The sequence below is a fragment of the Equus asinus genome, chromosome X (assembly GCF_041296235.1).
Source record: "Equus asinus isolate D_3611 breed Donkey chromosome X, EquAss-T2T_v2, whole genome shotgun sequence".
NCBI lineage: Eukaryota > Metazoa > Chordata > Mammalia > Perissodactyla > Equidae > Equus > Equus asinus.
In genome coordinates, this window is record NC_091820.1 from 114,077,134 (window position 1) to 114,102,497 (window position 25,364).

General features: G+C 36.8%; 1 protein-coding gene across 17 annotated transcripts in view; it reads right to left on the reverse strand.

Annotated features, from left to right (window-relative positions):
- The window catches only part of THOC2 (THO complex subunit 2), a 103,481-nt gene that overhangs the window by 47,589 nt on the left and 30,528 nt on the right, over positions 1–25,364 (reverse strand). For all 17 annotated transcript variants that reach the window (XR_006522410.2, XR_011499938.1, XR_006522409.2 and 14 more), the window contains exons 8-12: positions 20,454–20,620; positions 9,294–9,386; positions 6,439–6,594; positions 5,433–5,605; positions 4,002–4,197 (exon numbers count right to left, since the gene is read on the reverse strand). Coding sequence is in view for 13 of the 17 variants with exons in the window: in XM_014839213.3 (XP_014694699.1) it covers positions 4,002–4,197; positions 5,433–5,605; positions 6,439–6,594; positions 9,294–9,386; positions 20,454–20,620 (785 nt within the window). In the remaining 4 variants the exon portion in view is untranslated. The remainder of the gene's footprint in view (positions 1–4,001; positions 4,198–5,432; positions 5,606–6,438; positions 6,595–9,293; positions 9,387–20,453; positions 20,621–25,364) is intronic.

Consider the following 25,364-nt stretch of genomic DNA (forward strand, 5'->3'; position numbering starts at 1 on the left):
TTTATATACAGAAGCAACCCCAAGCTTAGAAATGAGAGATTTGTTAAAGAAGTTTAATTGTAAATACATTACTTGGAACTAGGGTCACATTCCTCCTTTAGAAGCAATCTTATAAAACCCTGGTTAAATTCCTAGCTAGGCAACAAAAGCCTTTTAAACCTAAAAACACTTAACAAATGATTTGTTATGGTGAAATATTTTTATGGGTAAAAAATGAACCAAAATTCTAACTCAGATTATTGGAAAGATTCACTTTTTCTACCACAACCTTAACAATGAGAGAAGACAGATTTCTTCTCACGCTGTGATCAAAATAAACATTTTTGTCTTCCCTTCTGCCCTTCTACCTCTGCAAAAATAGAGACTGGCGTTAGGGTCAGGCCCAGGCACAACTGTGATAGAATGGAGGTATAGGATGGCTGCAGTGGAGGTGGCGAAGCGGAAAGGTGACAGTTCTAGTACCTGTGTATCTTGGTAACAATATTGTATATGTTTATGCATATGTCTACGTATAGGACTTCCACAAGTGGGATGTTTGGTCTCCTACTTACAAGTTTATGATACTTGTAGCCAAAGAAAGAATTTCAGACAAGAGATCTGAACATTAAGATTTTCAATAAGAAAGAACAGCATTAGTGGGTGAAAGTGAGATGAGAAAGAGGCTTTTTACATTGTCTCAAAGTATCTCCCCACAAGACACATATTAAAAACAAAGAGAAAAAGAGTAACTGAACAGTGCAGAAACGTGGCAGCCATCCCCTTAACCAAGTGATCAATGTTATCACCACCAGTAATGGGACAAATTGACTTCACACGCTTTCCAATATGATGCACTGGGAAAGAGAATCCTTCTCTTCTTTGAACAGGTACTAGTTAACACAACTCATCCTTTTCAAACTAAAAGGATAAAGACAATAAAACGTGTTATCATTCCTTTTTATATATGTTATATAATAAATTATATGTACAGTTTATGTGCCACATAACAACGTTTCAGTCAATGATGGACCGAATTCATGATGGTGGTCCCATAAGACCTTCCAGTGAGATAAGAGGTGGAGGTGGAAGACAGTGATATTGATGATCCCAATCCTGTGTAGCCCTAGGCTAAGGTGTGTGTTTGAGTCTTAGTTTTTAACAAAAAAGTTTAAAAAGCAAAAAAAAATAAATTTTAAAAATAGAAACAAGCTTACAGAATAAGGATATAAAGAAACTATTTTTGTATAGCTGTACAATGTGTTTGTTTTAAGCTAAGTGCTATTACAAGAGTCAAAAAGTTAAAAAAATTCAAAGTTTATAAAGTAAGCTTTATAAAGTTACAGTAAGCTAAAAAAAAGTTACAGTAAGATAAGGTTAATTTATTATTGAAGGAAAAATATTGTTTTATAAATTTAATGTAGCCTAAGAGTACAGTGTTTATAAAGTCTACAGTAGTGTCCAGTAATGTCCTAGGCCTCCACATTCACTCACCACTAACTCACTCACCCAGCACAACTTCTGGTCCTGCAGGCCCCTTTCCTGCTAAGTGCCCTATACAGGTGTACCATTTTTTTCTTTCATACCATATTTTTACTGTACTTTTTTTTTTTGAGGACGATTAGCCCTGAGCTAACTACTGCCAATCCTCCTCTTTTTGCTGAGGAAGACTGTCCATGAGCTAACATCCATGCCCATTTTCCTCTACTTTATACGTGGGATGCCTACCACAGCATGGCTTTTGCCAAGTGGTGCCATGTCTGCACCCGGGATCCAAACCGGTGAACCCCAGGCCACCAAGAAGCAGAAGGTGCGAACTTAAGTACTGCATCACCGGGCTGGCCCCTACTGCACCTTTTCTATGTTGAGATATGTTTAAATACAAAAACACTTACCAATGTGTTACAACTGCCTACAGTATTCAGTACAGTAACATGCTGTACAGGTTTATAGCCTAGGACCATATAGCCTAGATGTGTACTCGGCTATACCATCCAGGCTTGTCTAAGTACAATCTATGATGTTCACACAATGACAAAATTGCCTAACAATGCATTTCTCACAATGCATCCCCATTGTTAAGTGACACATGACTGTATAGTAATATACTACTTGGTAAATTTCTTTAGAGTACCTTTACACAACATAAATTTGTGAGCATTAAAAAAAATAATCTACCAGCTAAGTGTTAAAAGCCTAGTCAAATATTTCAGGTGTCAAGGGATTAATCTACAACAGCTATTAAATTTTCTATGCAGTTAATTACTGTTGCCAAAAATTAAAATTAGATGCAATCATCAAACACTGGAGAAAACTGCATTTGTATTTGTAACAATTTCTAAATTCTTTTGGTTGCCTTGTTTTACAATTGAAAAGAAATTGTGTGTTCTTTTCCGCTTTAAGACCTTGGGTTAGGCAAAGATCTCTTAGAACACAAAGAGCAAACCATAAAAGAAAAGTACTACTAGCGTGGAATTAATCAAAATTTTAAATTTTTGCTTTTCAAAAGACAGGCAACAAAATGAAAAGGCAGACTGAGAAATAATAATAGAAGACAAACAACCCAATTAAAAATGGGCACGAGTTTTGAATAGACATTTCGACAAAGATGAACACAAATGGCAAATAAGGACACGAAAAGATGCTCAACATAACTGACCATCAGGGAAACATAAATTAAAAGCACAACAGATACTACTACACACCCATTAGGATGACTAAAATTTAAAAGACCGACAATACCAAATGTTGATGAGGATATGGAACAAGTGGAAGTCACAAACACTGCTTCCAAGAATGCAAAATGGTACACACATGTTGGAACAGCTCGGCAAAAAGTTAAACATACACTTACCCATGTGGCCCAGCAATCCCATTCCTGGGGAAACAAAAACATATGCCCCCCGCCTCCCGCCAAAGACCTGTACAAGAATATTCATAGCAGCTTTATTTATCATAGCTCCCAACTACAAACAACCCAAATGCCCACCAACTGGTGAATGGATAAACTCAGGTATTCTATAAAATGAAATATTAGTGAGCAATAAAGGAACTACTGACATGTGCAACAAATTGGATCATCTCCAAAGCATTAAGTGGAAGAAACCAGACAGAAAAGAGTACATTCTATACAATTCCATTTATATGACATTCTAGGAAAAGCAAAACTATAATGACAGAAAGCCTTTCAGTGGTTGCCAGCAACCAGCAATGAAGGGAGGGAACTGATGGCAAAGGGGCAAGACAGAACTTTCTGGGGTGATGAAAATCTTCTATATCATGACTGTGGTAGTGAACACACAACTGTATACAATTGTCAAAACTCATCAAATTGTACACTTAAAATCAGTGAAATTTACTGTATGTAAACTATAACTCAAAGCTGATGTTAAAAACCAAAAAAACAGCATAAATGGTTACCCTTGGGGTAGTGACCAGGGGAGAGTACAAGGGAAACTCTGGGGTGCTGGTACTGTTCTATTTCTTGATCTGGGTGGTGGAAACGTGTGTTTAGTTTGGAAAAAGTCATTGAGCTGTACAATTATGATTTGTGTACTTTCTGTATGTGTGTTTTATTTCAATAAAAAGTTTACTAAAAAAAATTTAAAAAATAGATCCTCAACAGTCTGAAGTTGAAGGGACTTCATACAAATAACGGCAATGATTCAAAATTGCAGTCAGGAAAAGAGGGGGAAAAGAACACTGAGTTAACCACTAATTATCAGAATTCAAAAACAATCACTTGTCCAAAGCATATTTTCCTATGTGTGGGACTTAACTAATAAAAATAACTGATTAGGACACAATGGACTTTCCCCAAACTTTACTCAACATAACCTTTTCTTCTTTTTTTTTTTTAACATAACCTTTTCTTAAGTTCACTTTCTTTTTATTTCTAGAGATACATTTCACATAAATATACTCAGAACTTTTTTTTTTTGGCTGAGGAAGATCTGCCACGTATACTCAGAACATTTTCATTCCAAAATGTAGCTTTCTGCTTGGAAGAAAAAAATCTTACTAACCTCCTTCATAAATGACTTGCCTATGCGCACCACTTTTGCGAATAAAATGGGATCGTGAGAAAGGTGAGGACCAAGGTAACAGAACATATTGAAAACGTCTCTCCTCAAATCTTCAAAGCTCTCTGCTTGTTTTGGTGCTCTCTTATTTTGCAAAGCATTAACAGGTGAGCCTTTAGCACCTTTAGGAACGCCAACTCTAAAAAGAAGCAAAATTTATATGTATACTCTACAATACTTCATTTTAACACAGTCATATTAATCAGTAAGTGAAATTTTTTTGCTCATATTTGCTTTCTATATTTCAATTCTGTAACTTTATTATGCCAGATAATTTAACTGATAGAAAAAGACAAAAACAATACTCATTTGAAAAAGATCAGAGCTCAGAGGAAAATGTTTCAAGTTAACTTCACGAGAAAAGGAAATCATAGAAATGCAGATTACAACTAACATTTAACATACATCATATAAATTTGTTTTTAGTTAAACTTAACCAGTATCAGGAATTTAGATATGGAAATGGGGAACAATGAATGAACCTCAGAGATGCTGGAAGATGAAAGAGAAAAATATGGATATAACAATGCTGATTCAAGTCAATAAATATTTCTCAATCTGGGTTCCACTACCTAGACTGAGTATGAGGTAGGTGGTGGTAGGGAAGGTGAGCAGCATAATGAAAGAGGGTGTCACACTAAAAAGGACAGCATACCCAGAGTGTTTACCTGCTGAACAGGTGTCCCACTGTGGAGTCACAGGGGTCACTCTCTGAGAAGAAGCTTTCATGGTCCACAGCCCAGGTGGCACTGAAGGCAGCAGCCAGGACAAGTCACCTATGCATGAGTCATAAGGCTGGGGCTTTTGAGGCAGGCTCTGATCTGTGGGGCTGAAGCCAGAGCTGCTGCCAATGTTGCTCCTAAATATCCTGCAAGTAGGCTGAGGGCTAGAGGACTAGTCGACACAGTAACTAAGGATGATGGGAGAGGCTGCACTAGCAATTTCCAGAAGAGCAGCCTATATGCCAGGAAAGATAAGGCAAGCAGAGAGGCAATGTCCTCACCCAGAGCCATTCAACCTGGGATAGAGGAAAACTAAGTAAAACCCTTAAGTATTCTCTGCCCTCTAAGAGAAGAGGAAAAGTCAAAAACAAAAGAATGGAGTTTTCACTCTCAATGGAGGAAACCCAACCCAGAAGTCTAACCTATAGCTTTTAGACTACACTGAGCACACATTCTGCAATACCTGGCCTAGACATTAGGAGACAAGTCACTGGTTAATATCAGACTGATACACTCTGTGAATAGTTCTTATCCTCTGACAAAACATACTAAAATACATGCTTGGTTTGAGGAGACAAGATAAATATGCAAATTTTTTTGTAGTCCCAAACTATTTCTACCTCAGTGATTAGTAAAGCATACAGTAACATACCTTCGATAGAGAGGCTCAATAGTTATGTGAATGAGCTTGCAGATAGCAAGGGCTATTAGCTTATGTGAAGCTGCATAGTACGGAGGCATCTGATCCATAATGTTCTGTGCATGCTGCCAATCACCAATCTTTAACAAGGCTTCCAACAAACCAAGTTTTTGGTTGTCAGGTGGCTAAAAATCAACAATTACAGCAAAGATACTCAGAATACAGACACCAATAAATCTTAATATTTTTTCATTTAAAAAGTTGAGCTAAATAACACAACCATGTATGTCAGCAACATTCATAAGAAATGCAATGGTATTTTCCTGAAAGTACAATCAAGTTTTTCACCTATTGAAAAAATCAACAGGATAGGTTTTTTCATGTAGCAGACACAGCATGACAGCTTGCAGACTTGGAATTAAGTTAAATTCTATTTAATGTTTTATTGTGCCACAGGGAACTAGAATTCATTCATCTTTGAGAATCTCTTTAGGACCTGAGAGAGATTAATACACAAATCACAAATACAGTCAATACATTTGCGATTCTACTTAAATATATTTTGAAATTTATATAAGAAAAAAACATGGCAGCCTCTTTTGGGAAGGGGTCAATCAGATTACAAACAAAACCACCGGTGCCAGTCCTGTGGCTGAGTGGTTAGGTTCCCACCCTCCACTTCGGGGGCCCAGGATTTCGCTGGTTCGGATCCTGGGCGAGGACATGGCACCGCTCATCAAGCCATGCTGAGGCAGCATCCCACATGCCACAACTAGAAGGACCCACAACTAAAAGAATATATACAACTATGTACCAGGGGGCTTTGGGGAGAAAAAGGAAAAATAAAATCTTTAAAAAAAAAAAACAAACCTTTGCAAATTACTATTTCAAAAACCAGGTTTCACCACAATCAAAATTAAAAAATTATTTTTCCATAAGTCGATTAACTATTACAAGTTAAATTTCATAATTCTAAATCCAGAAGACAATGTTAATTTTACTAGAATGAACTATATACCTTCTCTACTTTCTCCTCTTCTTTTTCCTTTTCTTTCTCTCGCTCATCGATTTTTTCAGAAGACAATACAACCATTGTAAGTTTTCTAACAATTTGTTTAGCTTCCACAATTTCTCGTTTGTGTTCATCCATAATGCAGTTATCAGCTGGAAGAAGCTAAAAATGGTTCATTAAAATTTCATGAAACAGCTAATACTAACTATATGTACATATAAAAAGCAAACACTATCTACTCTCAATTGACAGAACTGTAAATAAGAAGCCTAGCCTATTTATGACCATGATTCGCCTTCTAAGTAAGTTTCTCTTCATTATTTTCTTATAATCTGACAGGGTTAAGTATCTGAATTTTGTACACCTTTTAAAATCTGGTAGCAGTTCAAAGCTTCAGGTGTTCTGTCTGTCAGAGATCCTAAATTAATATTCTACTACAGTGACGCTTACCTGTGAATCCGTTTACCCAAGAAAATGCATACCCGTTCCATTAAAAATATCACAGATTTCCCCTTTAAAGGCCAAACTCCAAATTAAATAAAGTACTAACATTTGGATCCAATCTGGGAGAGGTGAGCTAATGAATTACATTAATGAGTAAATTTGATTCCTCTAAATGAAAAATCTCAAGTAGAAAAATTATGAATAACTGGACATCTTACTTTTCATTTTCTAGATACCTATTTGACTTAAGTCACAAACTAGTTTCTAGCCTATTACAAAAAGAAAGTAATATGCGTATAGTCAACTCTCCATTAATGAAAAAGGATCAGGTATCTCAAGTACAGTCATCCTGTATGAGTGGAAGATGGTTAATGTCGACATTTCATAAAACAACCCAGACACAAAGAAAAATACAGCCAACAAATCATATTTAGTGGTTCCTGCTAGGCACTATTGTGAGCTATAAGAGAAGTGTTCCTGCTCCTAGAAATGCATAAACTATTTCAGCAGCTAAATCTAATGCAAAGTAAATAATCAGTAAACAATAAAAGAAAACAGTGAAATATTAAACTACATATTGTAGACTTCATCCCATTAGTTAAAAAGGGAGGCAAAAGAAAAGTCACTACAGACTGGTGCAAGGAGGTAAGCAAGACTTTTTCTCATTCTTTAAGATCTCCACTGGCAACTAAACCCATTTTTATTGCTTTTTCTTATTTATCTGCCATAGGTCCTCATCTTTTACCTAGACTCTCCAATTGCCTCTAAAACCTGCCATTATAATGGGAGACCTTCTTATAGTTCTCTCAATTTCTAGTTTTGTGTATTTTGAGAACACACATATAAAGTTACATATAAAGTCATAACTGTTAGATCTCCGTAGTGAACACAACTTTATTATTATGAAGTGACTCTGTTTTTGCCAAAAAGTCTATTTTGTCTAAAAACGATTATTTCCCTAATATATTTTCCCACTCTTTTGCTTTCAACCTTTCTTCATCCTTAGGTTTTAGAAGTCTCATGTAAACTGGTTTTTAACCCTGTCTGAAAATCTTTGTCACCCTAATAGAACACTATTCCACTTGCATTTATTGTTAAACTCAAACATATCAGTAATAAATCTATCATTATTTTTGTAATTTCCATTTGTCCTGCCAGTCTACACTTGCCTATAAACTCATACCTATGTCTTCAAATTCTTTTTCTGACCAATTTTCCATGTTCTCAGTTTGTACATGACTTCTCTAAATCTTGAATGGTTTCCTACTCCCAACAAGAAAAAAATTCAAACTTATTACTATGGCACCTAGGGCCCTTCACAGTCTAGCCCCAACCTACTAATCCACCTTCATCTCCCCTGCAAACCACCCTAAGCTCCTGATGTTCCCCTAAAGTGATAATGAAGCCCTTTCAAACTTCCTGCCTTTATACTCAGTTAATTCTACCCACAAAGCTTCCCACCTTTTAAGCCTGGCCAATACCTACTCATCTATCAAGATCCCAGTTCAACATCACTAGTTTGGTAAAGCCTTCCAAAAGCCCCACAGACAGAGATGGTCACTATCTATTGTGAGTCCCCACAGTACTTTGTAAATACCTCAAATATAGTACTTATACAATGCAAAATGTTTTCTCCCTTGCTAGACTATGACTGCTTCCAAGGTAGAGATCAAGTTTTACTCAACTCTGTAACCACAATACATAATGATAGGCAAGGAAGTTAGAAAGTGATTTCAAAGGCAGTGAAGATAATGTCAGCTTTGGACAGGTTTGATTTAAGTTCATACATATCTTAATGCACAACTTAATAAAACAGGAATCTCTATACTACAAATCAAGTTTTTTCAAACTGACAGGCTAAACTGTTGCTAAACTAGAGGTCATCAATCACAATCACATGCACACTCTTCTAGATCCTGGACCCAGCAATGAAAACACAATACTAGTCATTTATTACCCAGTAAAAACACAAGAAAAACCATTTAAAAAATATATATATGAAGAATTCTCCATTCATCCTGAATACCTAAAGATAGCATTTTGGGGAGAAGGAAGAAGTATCTAGGTACTCCCATATTTCTCATAATTTGTGTATAATAGAGAAGTCTGAAACCACATTGGTTAGAATTTGACTTCTCTCCCCATGAGATACGCCTTGATGACAATTAAGAACTTTAACTTCATATCCAACCTTAAACCCTGTAACAGCAACACAAAAGGTATCTGATTTTCATAATTTGTCAAAGAATTAAATTCATTCACTTTATAAAGTAAACACAAAGCAATAATGCATTAGAGCTTCAAAAATTAAGACTTGAGAGCCTAGGACCAACCTTGGAGTGCTATATGGCTGCCTACTCCTCTCCCCCAGCCCTGGGATGGACAAGCAAATATTCTTAGCAGCCCACTTGACTTACATGCACATAAAGATCATCTAAATCAATAAGATTAAATTGTAGAAGTACTGCTGCAACTCTGTATAAAGATGAAGGAGTCTCTCCATTTGGTTCCTTGAAAAACAAAAGAAAAGTTTCTATTTAGTGCATAAAGTACAAAATCATATCCTTTACCTACCAATAATTAAGAACAATTAGATTAAATAACTCTAGGTCAACAAGAAGCTTCGTTGCTCTTCCTGATCATAAATAACATCTGAATTCAAAACAAAAACAATTATGTCAATATACTCTTTCACACTGGAATATCTTTTGATGAGCACAAGGAAAGCAGTTGCAAAAATGAACACATTTTACAATGCATGCTAATATTCAAATAAAATATAAAAACTGAATCAAATAAGAGGTTTTATATTGCATAGTATTTAGTTCGGGTTTCTGTTTATACATGTATTTTCTTAACTTGCTTTTTCCAGTAGTTCTTAGTGGAGATGCAGATAGATAAGACTGACAAATTTGGAAGTGCAGAATCATCTGTGTCTGCTTTACACTTTTCTCCCTATTATTTCTTGGGTTCTGTGCTAAGTATATCTGCTTGTGAACTGATCTGCCCTTCGAAACAGATGTCTATACATATTACACATAGAGAAATCAACAACTTAAAATACAGAATGGCCAATTCCAGGTCAATCCTTCAGAGTCTACACAAAACAGAAAGATCTTTGAATGCTATCTATCAAGAAGACTTTTCCCTAATTTTTAAACTGTTTGGGGCCAGAATGGAAAAGTAAAGTGAGAACAACTGGCAATTACTAAATGACCAAATGCAAATAAAAAGCAAGCAGTGACAATACATTATGTTCTGCTCCGACTCAACAGTGAAAATGAGATCTTTGTAAGTAAGGCTTCCCCCACAATTGTGATAGATGTTATTCACATAACATATGAAGCTAACCAAAGTAACAGATATCATATAAAGAAGGCATATTTCACTGTCATTTTTTAAGAGAAGTTTTCAACTTAATAGTTTAATTCTAAATGCTTATAAATGGTTATTTAGTATCAAAACATTTTCCCATCATAACAAATGGTGGTCAGGGTTTCAGCACAAATTCACAAAAGCTCACTACCTGACTTGAATCAACCAGGAATACTCTCATTATTCCCATTTTCTTTGTTTAAATGAGTCACCACAAGAAGCCCCCAACACCCAGGCCAAACGTCAACTCCCATACTCTAAGCCTTATACTGCTCTGCACAATCCCTGTTCTGTCCTATCTCATCTTTCCACATTCTTAAAAAACTTCCGTGGAATCCTCTAGAATTCATGATCCATCCTCAGGAAAATACCCTATATCCTGAATCTCTCTTCTAAATGTTCCCTTCACCTTCATGCTTGAACAAAGCCTAGCACTCCCTAGGAATACCACTCCCACTGTAACCCCGTCAAGCGCTGGCTCCCTTCCCCAGACCCCACACAATACTAGGCCTAGAAGTGGGCTACAAGTCATCTTTGCCTTTTATTGGTGTTTCCAGACTTTTCTCCCTCTACCCTCCCTAAAGCTCACCCAGCTTTGAATTTCCTATCACTCACCATCCCTCACTATTGCTGTGATCTAGTTTCATTCCACTGTGGGCAAAGAAGATATTTTGTATAATTTCAATGTTTTAAATTTATTGCCACTTTTTTGTGGCCCAAGATAGGGTCTATCCTAGAGAATGTTCCATGTGTACTTGAGAAGAATGTGTAATCTACTATTATTGGGTGAAGTGTTCTATATATGTCTGTTAAGTGTAATTGGTTTATAGTGTTATTCAAGTCTCGATTTCCTTATTGATCTTTTGTCTAGTTGTTCTATCCATTAATCAGAGTGGGGTATGGAAACATCCAACAATTATTATGGAACAGTCTTATTTCTCCCTTCAATTCTATTAATGTTTGCTTCATATTTTTTGAGGCTCTGTTTGGTGACTATGTTTATAACTGTTGCATTTTGATGGGTTGACCCTTTTATCAACATATAATGCCCTTCGTTGTCTACTGTAAAAATTTCTGTCTTAAAGTCTATTTTGTCTGATATTAGCATAGCCACCCCAGCTCTCTCCTGGAAACTGTTTGTATGGGATATCTATTTCCATACTTTCACTTTGAACTTATTTGTACCTCTGGATCTAAAGTGAGTCTCTTATAGATAGCATATAGTCATGCTTTTTTTCATACATTCTGCCAAACTCTGCCTTTTAATTACAAAGTTTAATCCATTTACACTTAATCACTAACAAGGAAGGACTTCTGCCATTTTTCTTTTGCTTTCTATGTCTTATCTTTTGTTCCTCATTTCCTCTATTACTGACTTCTTTTGTGTTTGATTATTTTGTAGTGAACCATTTTGATTCCCTTCTCTTGTCCTGTTTATATTGTAGTTATTTTCTTAGTGGCTACATTGGGTATTACAATTAACATTTTAAACTCATAATAACCTAGTTTGAATACCAACTTAGCTTCAATAGTATACAAAAACTCTACACCTATACATCTCTATCCCTCCCCAATCTATATTGTTACACGTTGTGTGCCAATTAGATTTGTAATTGTTTTATTCCTTTGCCTTTTAAATCATATAGGAAAAAAGGAGGAGCCACAAACCAAAATATACAGTAACACTGGCTTTTATATTTACCTATGTAGTTATCTTTACCAGTGTTCTTTACTTCTTCATATGGCTTCAAGTTCCTGTCTAGTGTCCTTTCACTTCAGCCTGAAGGACTCCCTTTAGCATTTTTTGTAGGGCAGGTCAACTAGCGACAAACTCCTCCAGCTTTTGTTTATCTCAATGTCATAATCTCTCATTTTTTGAAGGATAGTTTTGTTGGATACAGAATTCTTGGTCGGCAGTTTTATTCTTTCAGCACTTTATATATGCCATCCCACTGCCTTCTGATGAAAACCCAGTTGTTAATCTTATTGAGGATTTCTTGTATGCAATGGGACACATCTATTTTGCTGCTTTCAAGAGTCTGTCTTTGGCTTTTAACAACTTGATTATAATGTGTCTTAGTGTGGATCTCTTTGAGTTTATCCTGTTAGGTATTCGTGGAGCTTCTTAGATGCGGAGATTCATATCTTTCATCAAATTTGGTAAGTTTTCAACCATTATTTTTTCAAATATGGTTTTTGTCCCTTTCTCTCTCTCCTCTGCCTCTGGGACTCCATAATGCACATACTGGTACACTTGATGGTGTCCTACAAGTCCTCACAGGCTCTGCTCATTTTTCTCCATTCTTTTCTCTTCCTGCTCATCAGACTGGATAAGTTAAATTGACTTATCAAGTCGGCTGATTGTTTCTCAAACCTTCTCAAATCTGCTGTTACACCCTTCTAGTGAATTTTTCATTTCACTTATCATACTTTTTGACTCCAGGATTTGCTTGGTTCCTTTTTTATAATTTCTATTTCTTCATTGATATTCTCTGGTGAGACAGTGCTTTCTTGGTTTCCTTTAGTTCTTTGCCCATGGTTTCCTACAGATCATTAGGGTATTTAAGAATGCTGATTTAAATTATTTATCCAGTAAATCCATTTCCTGGGCTTCCTCAGGGACAGTTTCTATTAATCTTTTTTTCCTTGTGAGTGAGCCATACTTTTCTTTGCATATCTCATTATTTCTTGTTGAAAACTGGACATTTTGAATATTATGTGGCAACTGTGAAAATCAGATTCTGTCCCCTCTCTGGAGTTTGTTGATGCTGCTTATTGTGGGTTATTGTTCTGCTTGTTTAGTGACTTTTCTAAACTCCTTTTGCAAAGTCTGTATTATTGTCATATGTGGCCACTGAAATCTGTGTTCTGTTAGCTTAGTGGTCAGCTAGTGTTTTGAGTTTTCTTAAAGGCCTAAAGCCAAAAATAAAGAGAGAGAGAGAAAGAAAAAAGAAAAAAATACTCTCCCAGTCTTTGCACAATGGCTGTGTATTAGGGTACTCCTGAACACTTGGCCAGGCCATTTACGATTCTGCCTTAGTCTTTACTTACTGTTTGTGCAGTCTAAAGGCCAGCCAGAGAAAATAGCTTAGTGTCTTCTCAGCCTTTTTCTGAGCATGCATCCAGTTCTGGGCACGTGCATGGCCCTCCCCACCCCCCCATTCCCTAGTATACGCAGGGGCTTTATAAAAGCTCTCATTCCCTTGCATATCTCCTTATCAAGTTCTTCCTTCCCAGGCCTTCAGTCTCTCTATTGCTTATGCAGCTGTTGTCTCTTGCTCCTGGATCCTAAAGCCAATAGTAGTGCCTTGCGACGCTTTTGGGAAAAGCTGCCCCAGCCCTGGGGATGCTCTCAGTCAGGCAAAACAAAGACAGGCCCTTGTGCCAATCCTTCAGAGAGCAGCCAGACAGACCAAGACCCACGATTCTTTGAGAACAATTCTTTGTATCCTCTGGCATTAGCAATCTGCACTAGGAGGGCAGGCTTCTATCTTCACAGCTACTATCAATCTGGGTGTGCGGGATAGAAGGCAGGCAATTTAAATTGTCACAGTGCTCTCTAACCCTAAAGCAGCAGCTTCTTTCTTTAACAGGCCTTTCCTTGGTTGTTGTTAAGTTTTTTTTTTTACTAAATTCCAGAGTTGTGTAAAAGTTGACTGACAATTTTTGCCAGTTCATTAGTTGCTTTTACAGAGGGGAGAAAAGCTCTGGAGTTCCCTACTTTGCCATTTTCATTGATGTCCTATTGTTGCCATCTATGGACCCCTGGGTCACTGTCCTTCATTTAGCAATGGTCTTAGCTTCTGATTCACTGTCACTTTCTCTGATTCTATTCCTTTCTTAATTTTTGGTGATTTTCATATACATGTAAGTGATACTTCCATCATGCTGGCCTCTCAGTTCCTTGAACTCCTCTCTTCCAAAGATCTCCTCTACCCTATCTCAATCATTCACTCCCTATTCTAAACTTCAATATAACCAATAGCTACAACCCCTCCAAAACTCCAATTTCACATATCCACCCTCAAGTGGGTCCTTAACGCTGCTAGCCAATCATACTCTATTTCTCTTGTCCATTCACTCTCCTGCTCTCCTACACAATTATTTTCTACCTTCTCTCCTAACCTCTAATACCTCCTCTCTCATCCTCTCTCTCAGTTGATGACTTTGCTTTCTCTATCAGTGAGAAAACTGGAGCAATCAACAGGACTTCTACAAACTATCACCATCACATCTATCCACCTAGCAACAACTGCACCTGCATATGCTGTCTTTCCATCTATTATTATAGATGAACTCTCTATGTTCCTAAAGTCAATCCATACACTTATGCCATAAACTCCATTCTCTCTATCCAACTCATGAACACTACTCCAATAATTCTCTTCTTTCTCTCCTACATCACCAATTTTCCTCCTTTCTACTCACTTCCATTAGCATATAAATGTATTTACTCTCCCACCTTCAAAGAAAAAATCTCTCTTGAGCTCACTTCTCCTCCCTGCCAACTACCACCCCATTTGTCTGTGCCTCTTTGTAGCAACTCCTTTATAGAGTTGTCTATTCTCACTGTCTCCAATTCCATTCTCCCCATTCTCTCTTAACATGACTCCAGCTCCACCAAAATGGCTAGTTTTGACCTCCCTGCTAAATTCACTGATTGATTTTTAGTTCTCATCTTAAATGACCTATCAGAGGCATTTAACAGAGTTGATCATTCCTTCTTCCATTTAGCTTTCAAGATGCTATATTCTCTTTGTTTTCCTCTAACATTATATGATCCATTTATACCTCCTTTGCTTGTTCCTCCTCTTCTCCCAATCCTTTAACATTAGAGTGCCCCCTCAGTCCTTGGTTCTCTTCTCTTGTCTCTCTATATACAACTCTTGGTGATATATCTACTATCACAACTTTAAATATCATCTATGTGCTTCTGACATCCACATTTCTATTTCTAGCCCAGTCCTTTCTCACAAACACCAGATCCACACATCCAGTTATTCACTCCACATCTCCACTTGGATATCTAACAGACATCTCAAACTTAATATGTCCAAAACTGAATTCCTGATTCCTACCCCCAACACTCTTACCTTCAGTTGATGATAACACCATCTTTTTAGCTGCTCGGCCCAAAAACTACATTAGGATAGTCCTTAACTCTACTTTCTCACACTCTGTCTCTAATCCATCAGCAAATACTATTGGTTCCAGTTTCAAAATATATGCAGAATCTCATCAACTTCCACTGCTATCATAACCATACTAATTCTTTGAAAACCTAAGTCAAAAAGCACATGCACACTCTCTCTTTTTGCCTCTCTTCTCTCTCACTCTCTCTCACACACACACACCATTCACGTCACCATTAGGGGTGGCGAAAAAAGACTCCTCACTCTGATAGCTAGTAATTAATGGGGGAAAAAAACTAAAGCATTTGTCCTGCCTTTCCAGTAGGAACTGTATTTCAGGGTAACCAAACAACGCAAGTTAGTAAGGGACAACTGCTAGTTATAGAAGGATGATGGCTAATAAATGTAGAAGGTATGATAAAATTAGTAAGTCAACAACTCAGAACCCCTAAGGAGATAACTGTCTCAGGAAAGAATCATTCACATATTCTAAACAACTTTATGTAATGTTGATGAAAAACTGGATATTCACATGGTGCCAAAGTATCAACCTGCAGATAACCTGCTATTGACAAGAGAAAAAATGTCACCGTATACTGGAGTAATTAAACTGTCATCAACTTACTGGAACATTAAAAGTCAGACAGACATTCGATGTTTTGCAATATGAAACATATAGCACAATCAATGAAATATTTTTGCCATTAAATATTTTACCTGAACATAGTCAAGCTTTTATGCCTAACTCCAAGTATATAAGAAAGACAGGACAAAGAACAAATTAAACCAAGCAAGAAAAAATAGTTAGTTAAATCCAAAAGGTGGAGTCTTCTATGGTAATGGTCTCTTTAATAAGTCAATGCCTTTAAAGGAAGCGGGGGACACTATTCTAAATTAAAAGAGACTGAAGTATCCTAACAATCAAATATAATATGTGGTCTTTGATTGAATCATCACTTGAACAAACCAGTTGTAAAATGCATTTGGGGGACAATTTGGGAAATCTGAGTATGTTCTGAGTTTACTGTATGATAGCAATCCAGTTAGGTATGAAATTGGTATCATGGTTATATAGAAAAATGTCCTTACTTTTAAAAAGTACAAACTAATGTATCTAGGAGTAAATGTTCATGATATCTGTAATATAAATTAATATTTCCAAAAAAGTATACCAACATGTTAATAAACATACTTCTAGGTGAGAGGGTTATGGGTATTTATTCATTACACTATTCATTCTTTCCTATGTGTTTAAAAATGTTCATAATAAAATGAACAAGTAAAAGAGAAACAAAACGAAAAAACTATCTCAGATCACATTACTTTCCTACTCAAAACTCTTCACTGGCTTCACCCAGCATCAAAGTCAAAAACCTTTCACTAGTACTGTATGATCTGGTCCCTCATCTTTGACCTCATCTCCTACCAATCGCCCGCTCAATCACTCTGATCCAGCCAGTGATCTCCTTGCTGTTCTTCAACACATTAGGCATGCTCACACCCTTAAGGCCTTTGCATTGGCTGCTCTCTTTGCCTAGCGGCTCTTCCCCAGATATCTGCAGTTTACACCCTCACATCCTCCATTTCTTTGCTTAAATCTCACCTTTTCAGTGAGGTCTACTCTCACTATTCTATTTGAAATTGTAACCTACCATTCCAGCACTCCCAATCTTCCTTATCCTGCTCTAAATTTTTTTTTGCCCCATCTCATTGATCATCTTCTAACATACCATATAATTTACTTAGAATGTAAGCATCACAAATTTGTTTACAGATGTAGCCCCAGAACCTAGAACATGACCTGGCACGTAAGAGATACTCAAAATCAATATTTCTTAAATGAATGAATGTAGGTTGTAATAGTGCCTAACTATGGTACCACTATTACTACTACTATTACTGTGTTCTGAATCCAGAAATCAAGGGGCTGTGATACGGGTGAGAGTCATCACCTCTTTCCTCTTTCCTGTGGCGAGACAACCCCAACGAAGTTTGTCTGTCTTTTGGTACCCTCACACTTACTAGTACTCCTTTCTTCGTGTTCTTTGTGCTAACTCTCACAGTGTCCCTAAACCCTCTATGGCAGCAATCTCTGTTAGGGGAATTAAGCAGATGTGCCTGCCCAATTTTCCAAAATGGTCATGTGCTCTAAATCGTACATCCCCTACCACCCTTCCAAATCAAAACATCCTGTATAGCTGGTCACAGGTTGAAACTAGAATAAAATCACTCCGACTGATTTCACAGCAGAAATAATTAGCTTTGTCTAGAAGTCCTAGCATTAAGAGAAAAAAAAAAAAGAAGCCTCTTAATCCAAATAATTCGCAATTAGTGAAAATAAGGGTTATGGGCAGAAGGAGTGAACATTTTTGAGAAGTGATAGGAAGAGGGGAGGGTGGAGTAAGACAAGGGACCAACAGAGAGTGACTATACATGCCCAGGAGCCAGTTCCCAGGGTTACATCCCCTAAGCAGTTCTTGATTTTCATGGTTTTCCTTACTTTACCTTTCAGACCAGAAGTTATCTAAAATCTCTGAGCTTTCTTCCCCTGCCTTCAGTGGTCCTTAAGACTGCAGATTCTCACAACAACAAGATAGCTCAGGCAGTATAAACAAGGGAATGGTGCTACACAAAGCAATATGAGAGTTACTCTTTCCGATAATAGGTTATTTCTAAATCAAATGTTTCATGGTCGGATATTTCTTATATAAGAAAAAGGTCCATTATCCACGAAAAAAAGGACTGTTCCAACGTTGTCAACCCCCCAGGGATATTTTAATTCAGCTCAAAAGGTGTTACCATTATGAGGAATATTTTCATATAAAAAAACTTTAATTCTAAAACTCACATTCAACTAACAATATTTGATGTTATGCAGCAGGTCATCATTATTCACTGCAATATGCTCTGAAGCCTACAGTCTCCAAAGCCCTAACCTATATTCTAATTAATCATGCCCAAGTTAAATTTGAGCTATCCTGTCACTTCAGCAGTTAGCTTCATGTTCTTAAATCCAAAGCAATCATGGTACCTCTTAAAATGTGATGAAATACTTGAACTTCTCTTTCCCTGTACTAAGAGTGGACTCCCTGGTTGCTGGTAGAAACAGAAGCAGCTGCCATCACTAATTTTTTAACAAAGGTGAAGTCCTCTTGCCCAAAAACCCTGCTATGTGTCTTGTTTGGTATCAAAAAGCTATATGCTTTTAAGTTCTGCTCTGATTTCTCTTCCAGAGCATCCAAGAGAATGGAAAATAAAAGATAAGCAGAGGCAGTAGATGGTATATCATCTGAGAATCCTAAAAAAAATCATCTTACTATCCCAAACTTGAGCTCCAGAGGACAGGAATAGATCTTCACCAGAGTATCCTCAGTGCCTAGCAAAGCAATAGCATATTATGAACACTCAATAAATGAGTATTTCTTGACTAGCTGAGTATCCTAGGCAGGTAGACAAATTAGGAAAGCTACACGAAAAGGACAGTGGAGGCCTTATTACATCAAAATCCTCCATGCTACCAAGAGAGTTATCTTCCTAAATATAGATCACTCATTTACAATTAGTGAGCATTTACTATGGGCTAAGCAGTAAAATAATCCAGAGAAATTAGTAAAACATTAAACCCTGCCCTAAATGGCTCACAATCTGGCCAAGGAGATAGACATAATTTATTCTAATATAATTTGATAAGTGCTAGAAGTCTGTGCAATTTTTATGAGAATAGAGATTAAGAAGTGACTAATTCTGCGTGAATGAAGTGTTAGCCAAGACTTTTCTGAGCAAGTAGCACTGATCTTAAAGAATCTACAGTAGAGGCCGGCCAGGTGGCGCGGCGGTTAAGTTCACATGTTCTGCCTCTCGGCGGCCCGGGGTTCACTGGTTCGGATCCCGTATGCGGACATGGCACCGCTTGGCAAGCCATGCTGTGGTAGGCGTCCCACGTATAAAGTAGAGGAAGATGGGCATGGATGTTAGCTCAGGGCCAGTCTTCCTCAGCAAAAAGAGGAGGACTGGCAGTAGTTAGCTCAGGGCTAATCTTCCTCAAAAAAAAAAAAAGAATATACAGGAGTTCACAAGATGAAGAAAAGACAGGTGATAGGGTTGGGGAAGAACAGTTTTCCAATTAAAGGAACTGCATGTAAACAAAAGTCTATACACAGCAATGTCTATACCTAAGTTCAAGAAATGGCTAGTAATTTAATATTACTAGAATATTAGATTTGAGAAAAAAATCACTAAAGATGAGGCTGGAAAGAAAGAATAGGGCTAGACTGTGAAGAGCCTTTTCTGCCATGTTTAGAAGTTTGAATTTCATCCCACAGGCAAAGGTTTTTGAGCACTGTGTGAATTACATCTCTTTTAGAATGTAACAGTAGTAATAATATGAAAGATGGATTGAAAGAGAAATAATCAGAGGGATAGATTTGCTAAATAACTACTGCAGTGGGTTAACTGAAAAACGTGAGATATGCCTTAAGAATTTATTCACATCCATAAAAAATTCCAATGGTCTTGAACAATAAAATTGTAACTTACAGTATTCAAGGCCCTTGACAATGTAAAGTGCACCCACCTTTCCAACTTCACTTGCTGTCCTCTTTTCCCCACTTCTTACAATCCAGCCATATCAAACTATGTACCACTTCTTCCAATCTGTTATGCACATTCATACTGCCAGTCTTCATTCTCACACTATTTGTTACTTCTGCACAGACAACTCTCAACAAACTCCTACTCATCCTTCAAGGACCAGGTTAAAAACAGGTTACACTGTATCGGTCAAGCCTTCCCTGACTCTACCTTTCCCAAGGCAAAAATTTATTATACTTTCCTCTAGACTTTCACATCACATCACTCATACTATTAATATAGTACTTATCACATCGCATTGTTAACTATCTATTTATCTATAGCCTCTGCTAAAAAGGCTAAGCTCAAACCAACCTTTACAAATAAAATTCGAATTAAGGTGTACATATAAAATCATGAAATTAACCTATACATACACACACACACACACACACACACACACACACACACACACACACATATACACATATATTTTTTTACCTGGTAAAACTTGAATTTGAACCCAAGAATATGACACAGTGTTTGCGGTTCACACATACTCATGTAAGATTCTAACAAAGATATAAAGAAGTCATCGTGTTCTGGCCTGCATTCAAACACTTCTAAAATGACATCCAAAACTCTATTGGGATCCAGATTAAAGCATCCTGTAACAGATGAGATATACACAAATTCAAAGGTGATTATACATCATTTTTAGTAAAGCCATTAATTTTCAAGGACAACTTATACAAGATACAAATGTTTTTAAAAACAACTTTTTTTACAAGTTTGCTTCCCCTGCCCCAGAGGGAAATCTTCGTAATTTTTAAGATCAAGTCCACTTCCCACATTTTACAGATGAGAAATGTGACCTGCCCAGGATTACAAAGTGAGTTAATGACAGGGCTGGGGCTGGAGGCCAGGACCTATGCGACTAAGTCAAGTAAACATTCTTCTATGCCACACTTGTCTCAGGCTGGTGAAAGACATCCACATTTTTAATTCTTAGCAAAATATGAAAATCAAACAACGCATTTTACAAGAGTAGGCAACTAAAGGGATTTTTTTTAATGTTTTATGCAGAACTATTTGAAATATTGATAAACAATTAAAAGTTCAGGTTCATGAAAGTAGACCAACATTTTTAGAATCATTTTTTAGTTTATCTTACATACACAACAAAGCTATAAAACATAATTGTACTGTTGATTTATATTCATGGTTTTTGGCAAGATTCTAAAGGGAAAAGGGGTATACTACTGATACTAAATAAATGAGAGAATACCAAGGAGTTGGGGACATAATGAAGGAGTACAGACAACACAAGCAAAGAGAGAAGGAAAGAAAACAGACAATCTAGATAGAGCAGGAAAAGGATAAAGAAAGAAGCACTGCATATGGCATAGTTCTTATGGCTACTTATCCTTACTAATCTCCTAAAGTAAGCTAAAAAGGGCTGATGGACATGGATTTAATACACATTCCTATCAGTCACCCTACTCTTAACACACTATTTCCTCTATTTGCATTCAACTTCAACTGTTACCATAATTATAAATACTATAGTGCAATCATATCATGTGCATTTAATTTCTGAGAATGCAACCATTTATACACAGAAAAAAAGAGAAACATATAATTTAAACAATATAGGCAATTCCACCCACCATTCCCCTCAGTAAAATGTATGCTTATGATCCATAGTGAGCACAAGCTATCAATCTGCTGTTACCTCAGTTTATGTCAGTCCCCACATGCTTTGTCCATCAAACTGAATGAAATCCTAGTATTTTAAATTACATATTTTTCACTATACATAGCCCCTAAATGCAAGCTATCCACTTCATTGGACCAAGCAAATAAACACTGATTTCTTCTAAGGCTGAAGGAAAAGAACAACTGTGTTGAACTTAGGGAGAGATGTTAGGTCTAAACACTGTACCTTATGGATGACTTACAGGATTTTTCAAAGAAAATTCTTATATAACCTATTTTATAAGAGAGTTCCAGAGTTACTTCTAACAACTCCATACTTAATTATATTAAATGCCATAAAACTAATGTCTGATTCACAGTATCTTAGCAATCACTTAGAAAGCTAAACTCTCCAAATATAAGAACTATTTCTTTCCTTTTTTTTATGAAATCCAAAGTTTTCTACCATTTTTCATACTAAGGAAAAAAAGGACTAATGCAGTGATTATGTCTTAAGGAAAAGAGTTCCAGATTTTCATAAATTCTCCAAAGAGATGTTTACCTAAAGTTCTGGGGAGGAAACTTCTAAACATTTTTGCCTCTCCCTGTACCCCCCAAAAATATGGCCTACGAATGTAAAAGTGACTCAAAAATAGCAACTGGAATTTTTAAATGCTGCTGGTGGAAACAGAAAATGTAAAACAGTACAACTACTTTGTAAAACTGGCAGTTTCCTTACAAGTTAAACTTACAACTACCATATGACCCAGCCATTTCATCCCTCAGTATTTACCCAACAGAAATAAATGTCTATGTCCATACAAAGATTCATAGCAGTTTCATTTATAATAGGCAGTCTCAAATGTCCATCAGTATGCGAATGAACAAATTGTAGCACATAGAGTATATAACTGTAGCATATACAATGGAATACTACTCAGTAATAACAAATAAAGAACTATTAATGCAAGCAACAACGTGGCTGAATCACAAAATAATTATGCTGAATGAAATAAGCCAGACAAAAAAAAGAATACTCAGTATATGATTCCATTTATAAAAGAATTCTGGAAAATGTAAACTAATCTATAGTGACAGAAAGCAGATAAGTGGTTGCCTGGGGAGCAGGGAGTAAGGGGTGATGAAGTACAAAGGGACAAGAGGAAATTTGGCAGCAGGGAGTGATAGAAATGTGCATTATCTAGATTGTGGCGATGTTTTCACAGGTGTATACTATGTTAAAACTCAAACTGTACACTTCAAATATGCAGTTTATTGTATGTCAATTATGCCTGAATAAAGCTGAAAACAAAAATGCCTCCAAACTACTGTAACACTGACAATCAATTACAGAAGATCTAGCACTCTTTAACCTTATAAGTGCTCCTACATTTACTAAATACAAAAATTCAATCACTAAATAAAAATGAATAATACTCTATTCTACCAGAGAGGACAAAAGATACATTAAATATAATTTTGAAAAAATGGCTGGCTTATAATTACCCATTAAGCTATATACACAAAACCTGTGAATAAGGACTAGAACAGCAAGCAATATGTCACATGGAAATGTTCTGTTTCATTCACATTGCTTTAAAGTTTATATTTTCACTGTGTTACAATGTGAACCACAGACATGTTTTACTTAACCGTGTTACTCCATCAAGGCTATTCTAACAGCAATCCGTACTGTCAACTACCTACCAATTTCTTTCCAGGTACAATTTAAGGCAGTAGTCTAGAAGAGGTATGCACTTTTATTTATAACAGGTATCAATCTTTCACAAAAGAAAAACTGGCTTATGAATATTCTATTACACATCTCAGGTGCCATAAGTTAGTCCAATTAATTAGAATGACCTTTGCTACATAAGTTGGAAAAAGTAACCAAACCAAGGATTTAGAAAATGATTTTTAAAACCTTAAAGATTTTTTAAGTAACAGTTAAGCTATTTCATATACAATGAGACTCCAGTAACAATCAGTAAGCTTGAAATGTCCAAATAATTTTTTTCTAATGGCAGTTGTGGCAGAACAAAGGCACTCTTGTGCTCAAGCATCTTAGAAAGGCTTTTGTCCAGTCCAAGCATCAGCAGTCATGTGATCTTGAGAGAGAGAAGCCTACCTCCCTACCACTATCCCCAGTTACATTAAGGAATATATATACACATATAATGCCTTTCGAGGAACAAAGAGAGAACCATATTGGAAGGGAACAAGTGGAAAAATAAAGAAATGGTGGACGTAAAGGCCATGGATTCATTCCTTCATTTAAATAAACATTAAATAACTACCCACCATTATGTGCCAGGTGCTTGTGATACAGAGATTAATAAAATGCCTTCCCTACCCTTGAGGAGAGTTCATACCTTCTGGATGATACATCTTTGAAGAAATGCACTGAAAAGTAACCAAAGTTTCACCAAAGACAGACAAGATGGCCAGTATATTAGAGCAAGTGATTGCAACTAACAGCAAAAAAATACGATTAAACTGGCAATGGCTATTGTAGGAATAGGCCAAATTGAGATTCTTAGGGGGGAAAAAAAAGACCAAGGTAATATTGTAAACATGACTGGGAGAGACATCCAGCCTGTACGTTGCAGACAAGAAAACAGAATGATAGCTTCAATCATCATGTTCCTGACAGAATGGACCTTCCGAAACAGAGAAAAACCATGTTTTGAACAAAAGGACATGATCCGGCATCTAGAACTACTTTAGAAACAGGCTATGCTATGGTCTGAATGTGTGTTTCCCCCCAAAATTACAATGTTGAAATTCTAATGTGCCCTGTATGATAGTATTAGGAGGTGGGCCTTTTGCAAGTGATTAGGTCTTGAGAGCAGAGCTCTCATGAATGAGATAAGCACACTTTAAAGAGAGAGCTCCCAGGCCAGCCCAGTGGCATAATGACTGAGTTCGTGCATTCTGCTTCTGCTGCCCAGGGTTCACAGGTTTGGATCCCAGGCGTGGATCTACACACCACTCATCAAGTCATGCTGTGGTAGTGTCCCACATACAAAATAGAGGAGGACTGGCACAGACGTTAGCTCAGCGACAATCTTCCTCACAAAAAAAACAAACAAAAAAAGGTAAAAGGCAGATAAACTACATTAAAAAAAGAGAGAGAGAGTTCCCTTGCCCCTTCCACCATGTGAGGATACAGCAAGAAGTCAGCAGTCTGCAACCCAGAAGGCCTTCACCAGAACCCAACCATGTTGGCACCCTGATCTTGGACTTCCAGCCTCCAGAACTGTAAGAAATATATTTCTGTTGTTATAAGCCACCCAATCTGTCGTATTTTGCTATGGCAGCCCAAATAGACTAAAATAGGCTAATAAAAACCTATGCTAAACTACTCCTAAGAAATAGTATTTGCAAAAAAAAAAAAACTGCACGTCTCAACCAGAGAACCAAGATGCAGAGAAATGCACCTAACAAAATATAAGTAGAATATTTTTAAAAATCCATGCTGGAGAACACTGTCTTCTTTTTCATAGTAGAGAAAAACAACTTCTCCACAACTAGTTTATAGTAAAGAAACTTCAATAAAGCAAAAACTTAGGTAAAGGAGGCAGTCAACTGGCTTCCCTTTCAAATGGATAGGAGGGAGCTGATACAATGATAAGATGCTTCTAGGCTGAATGGCCCTTACATCCAGACTAGTCCAAAGATCAAATACTAACTATACTCAAGATATCGTACTTA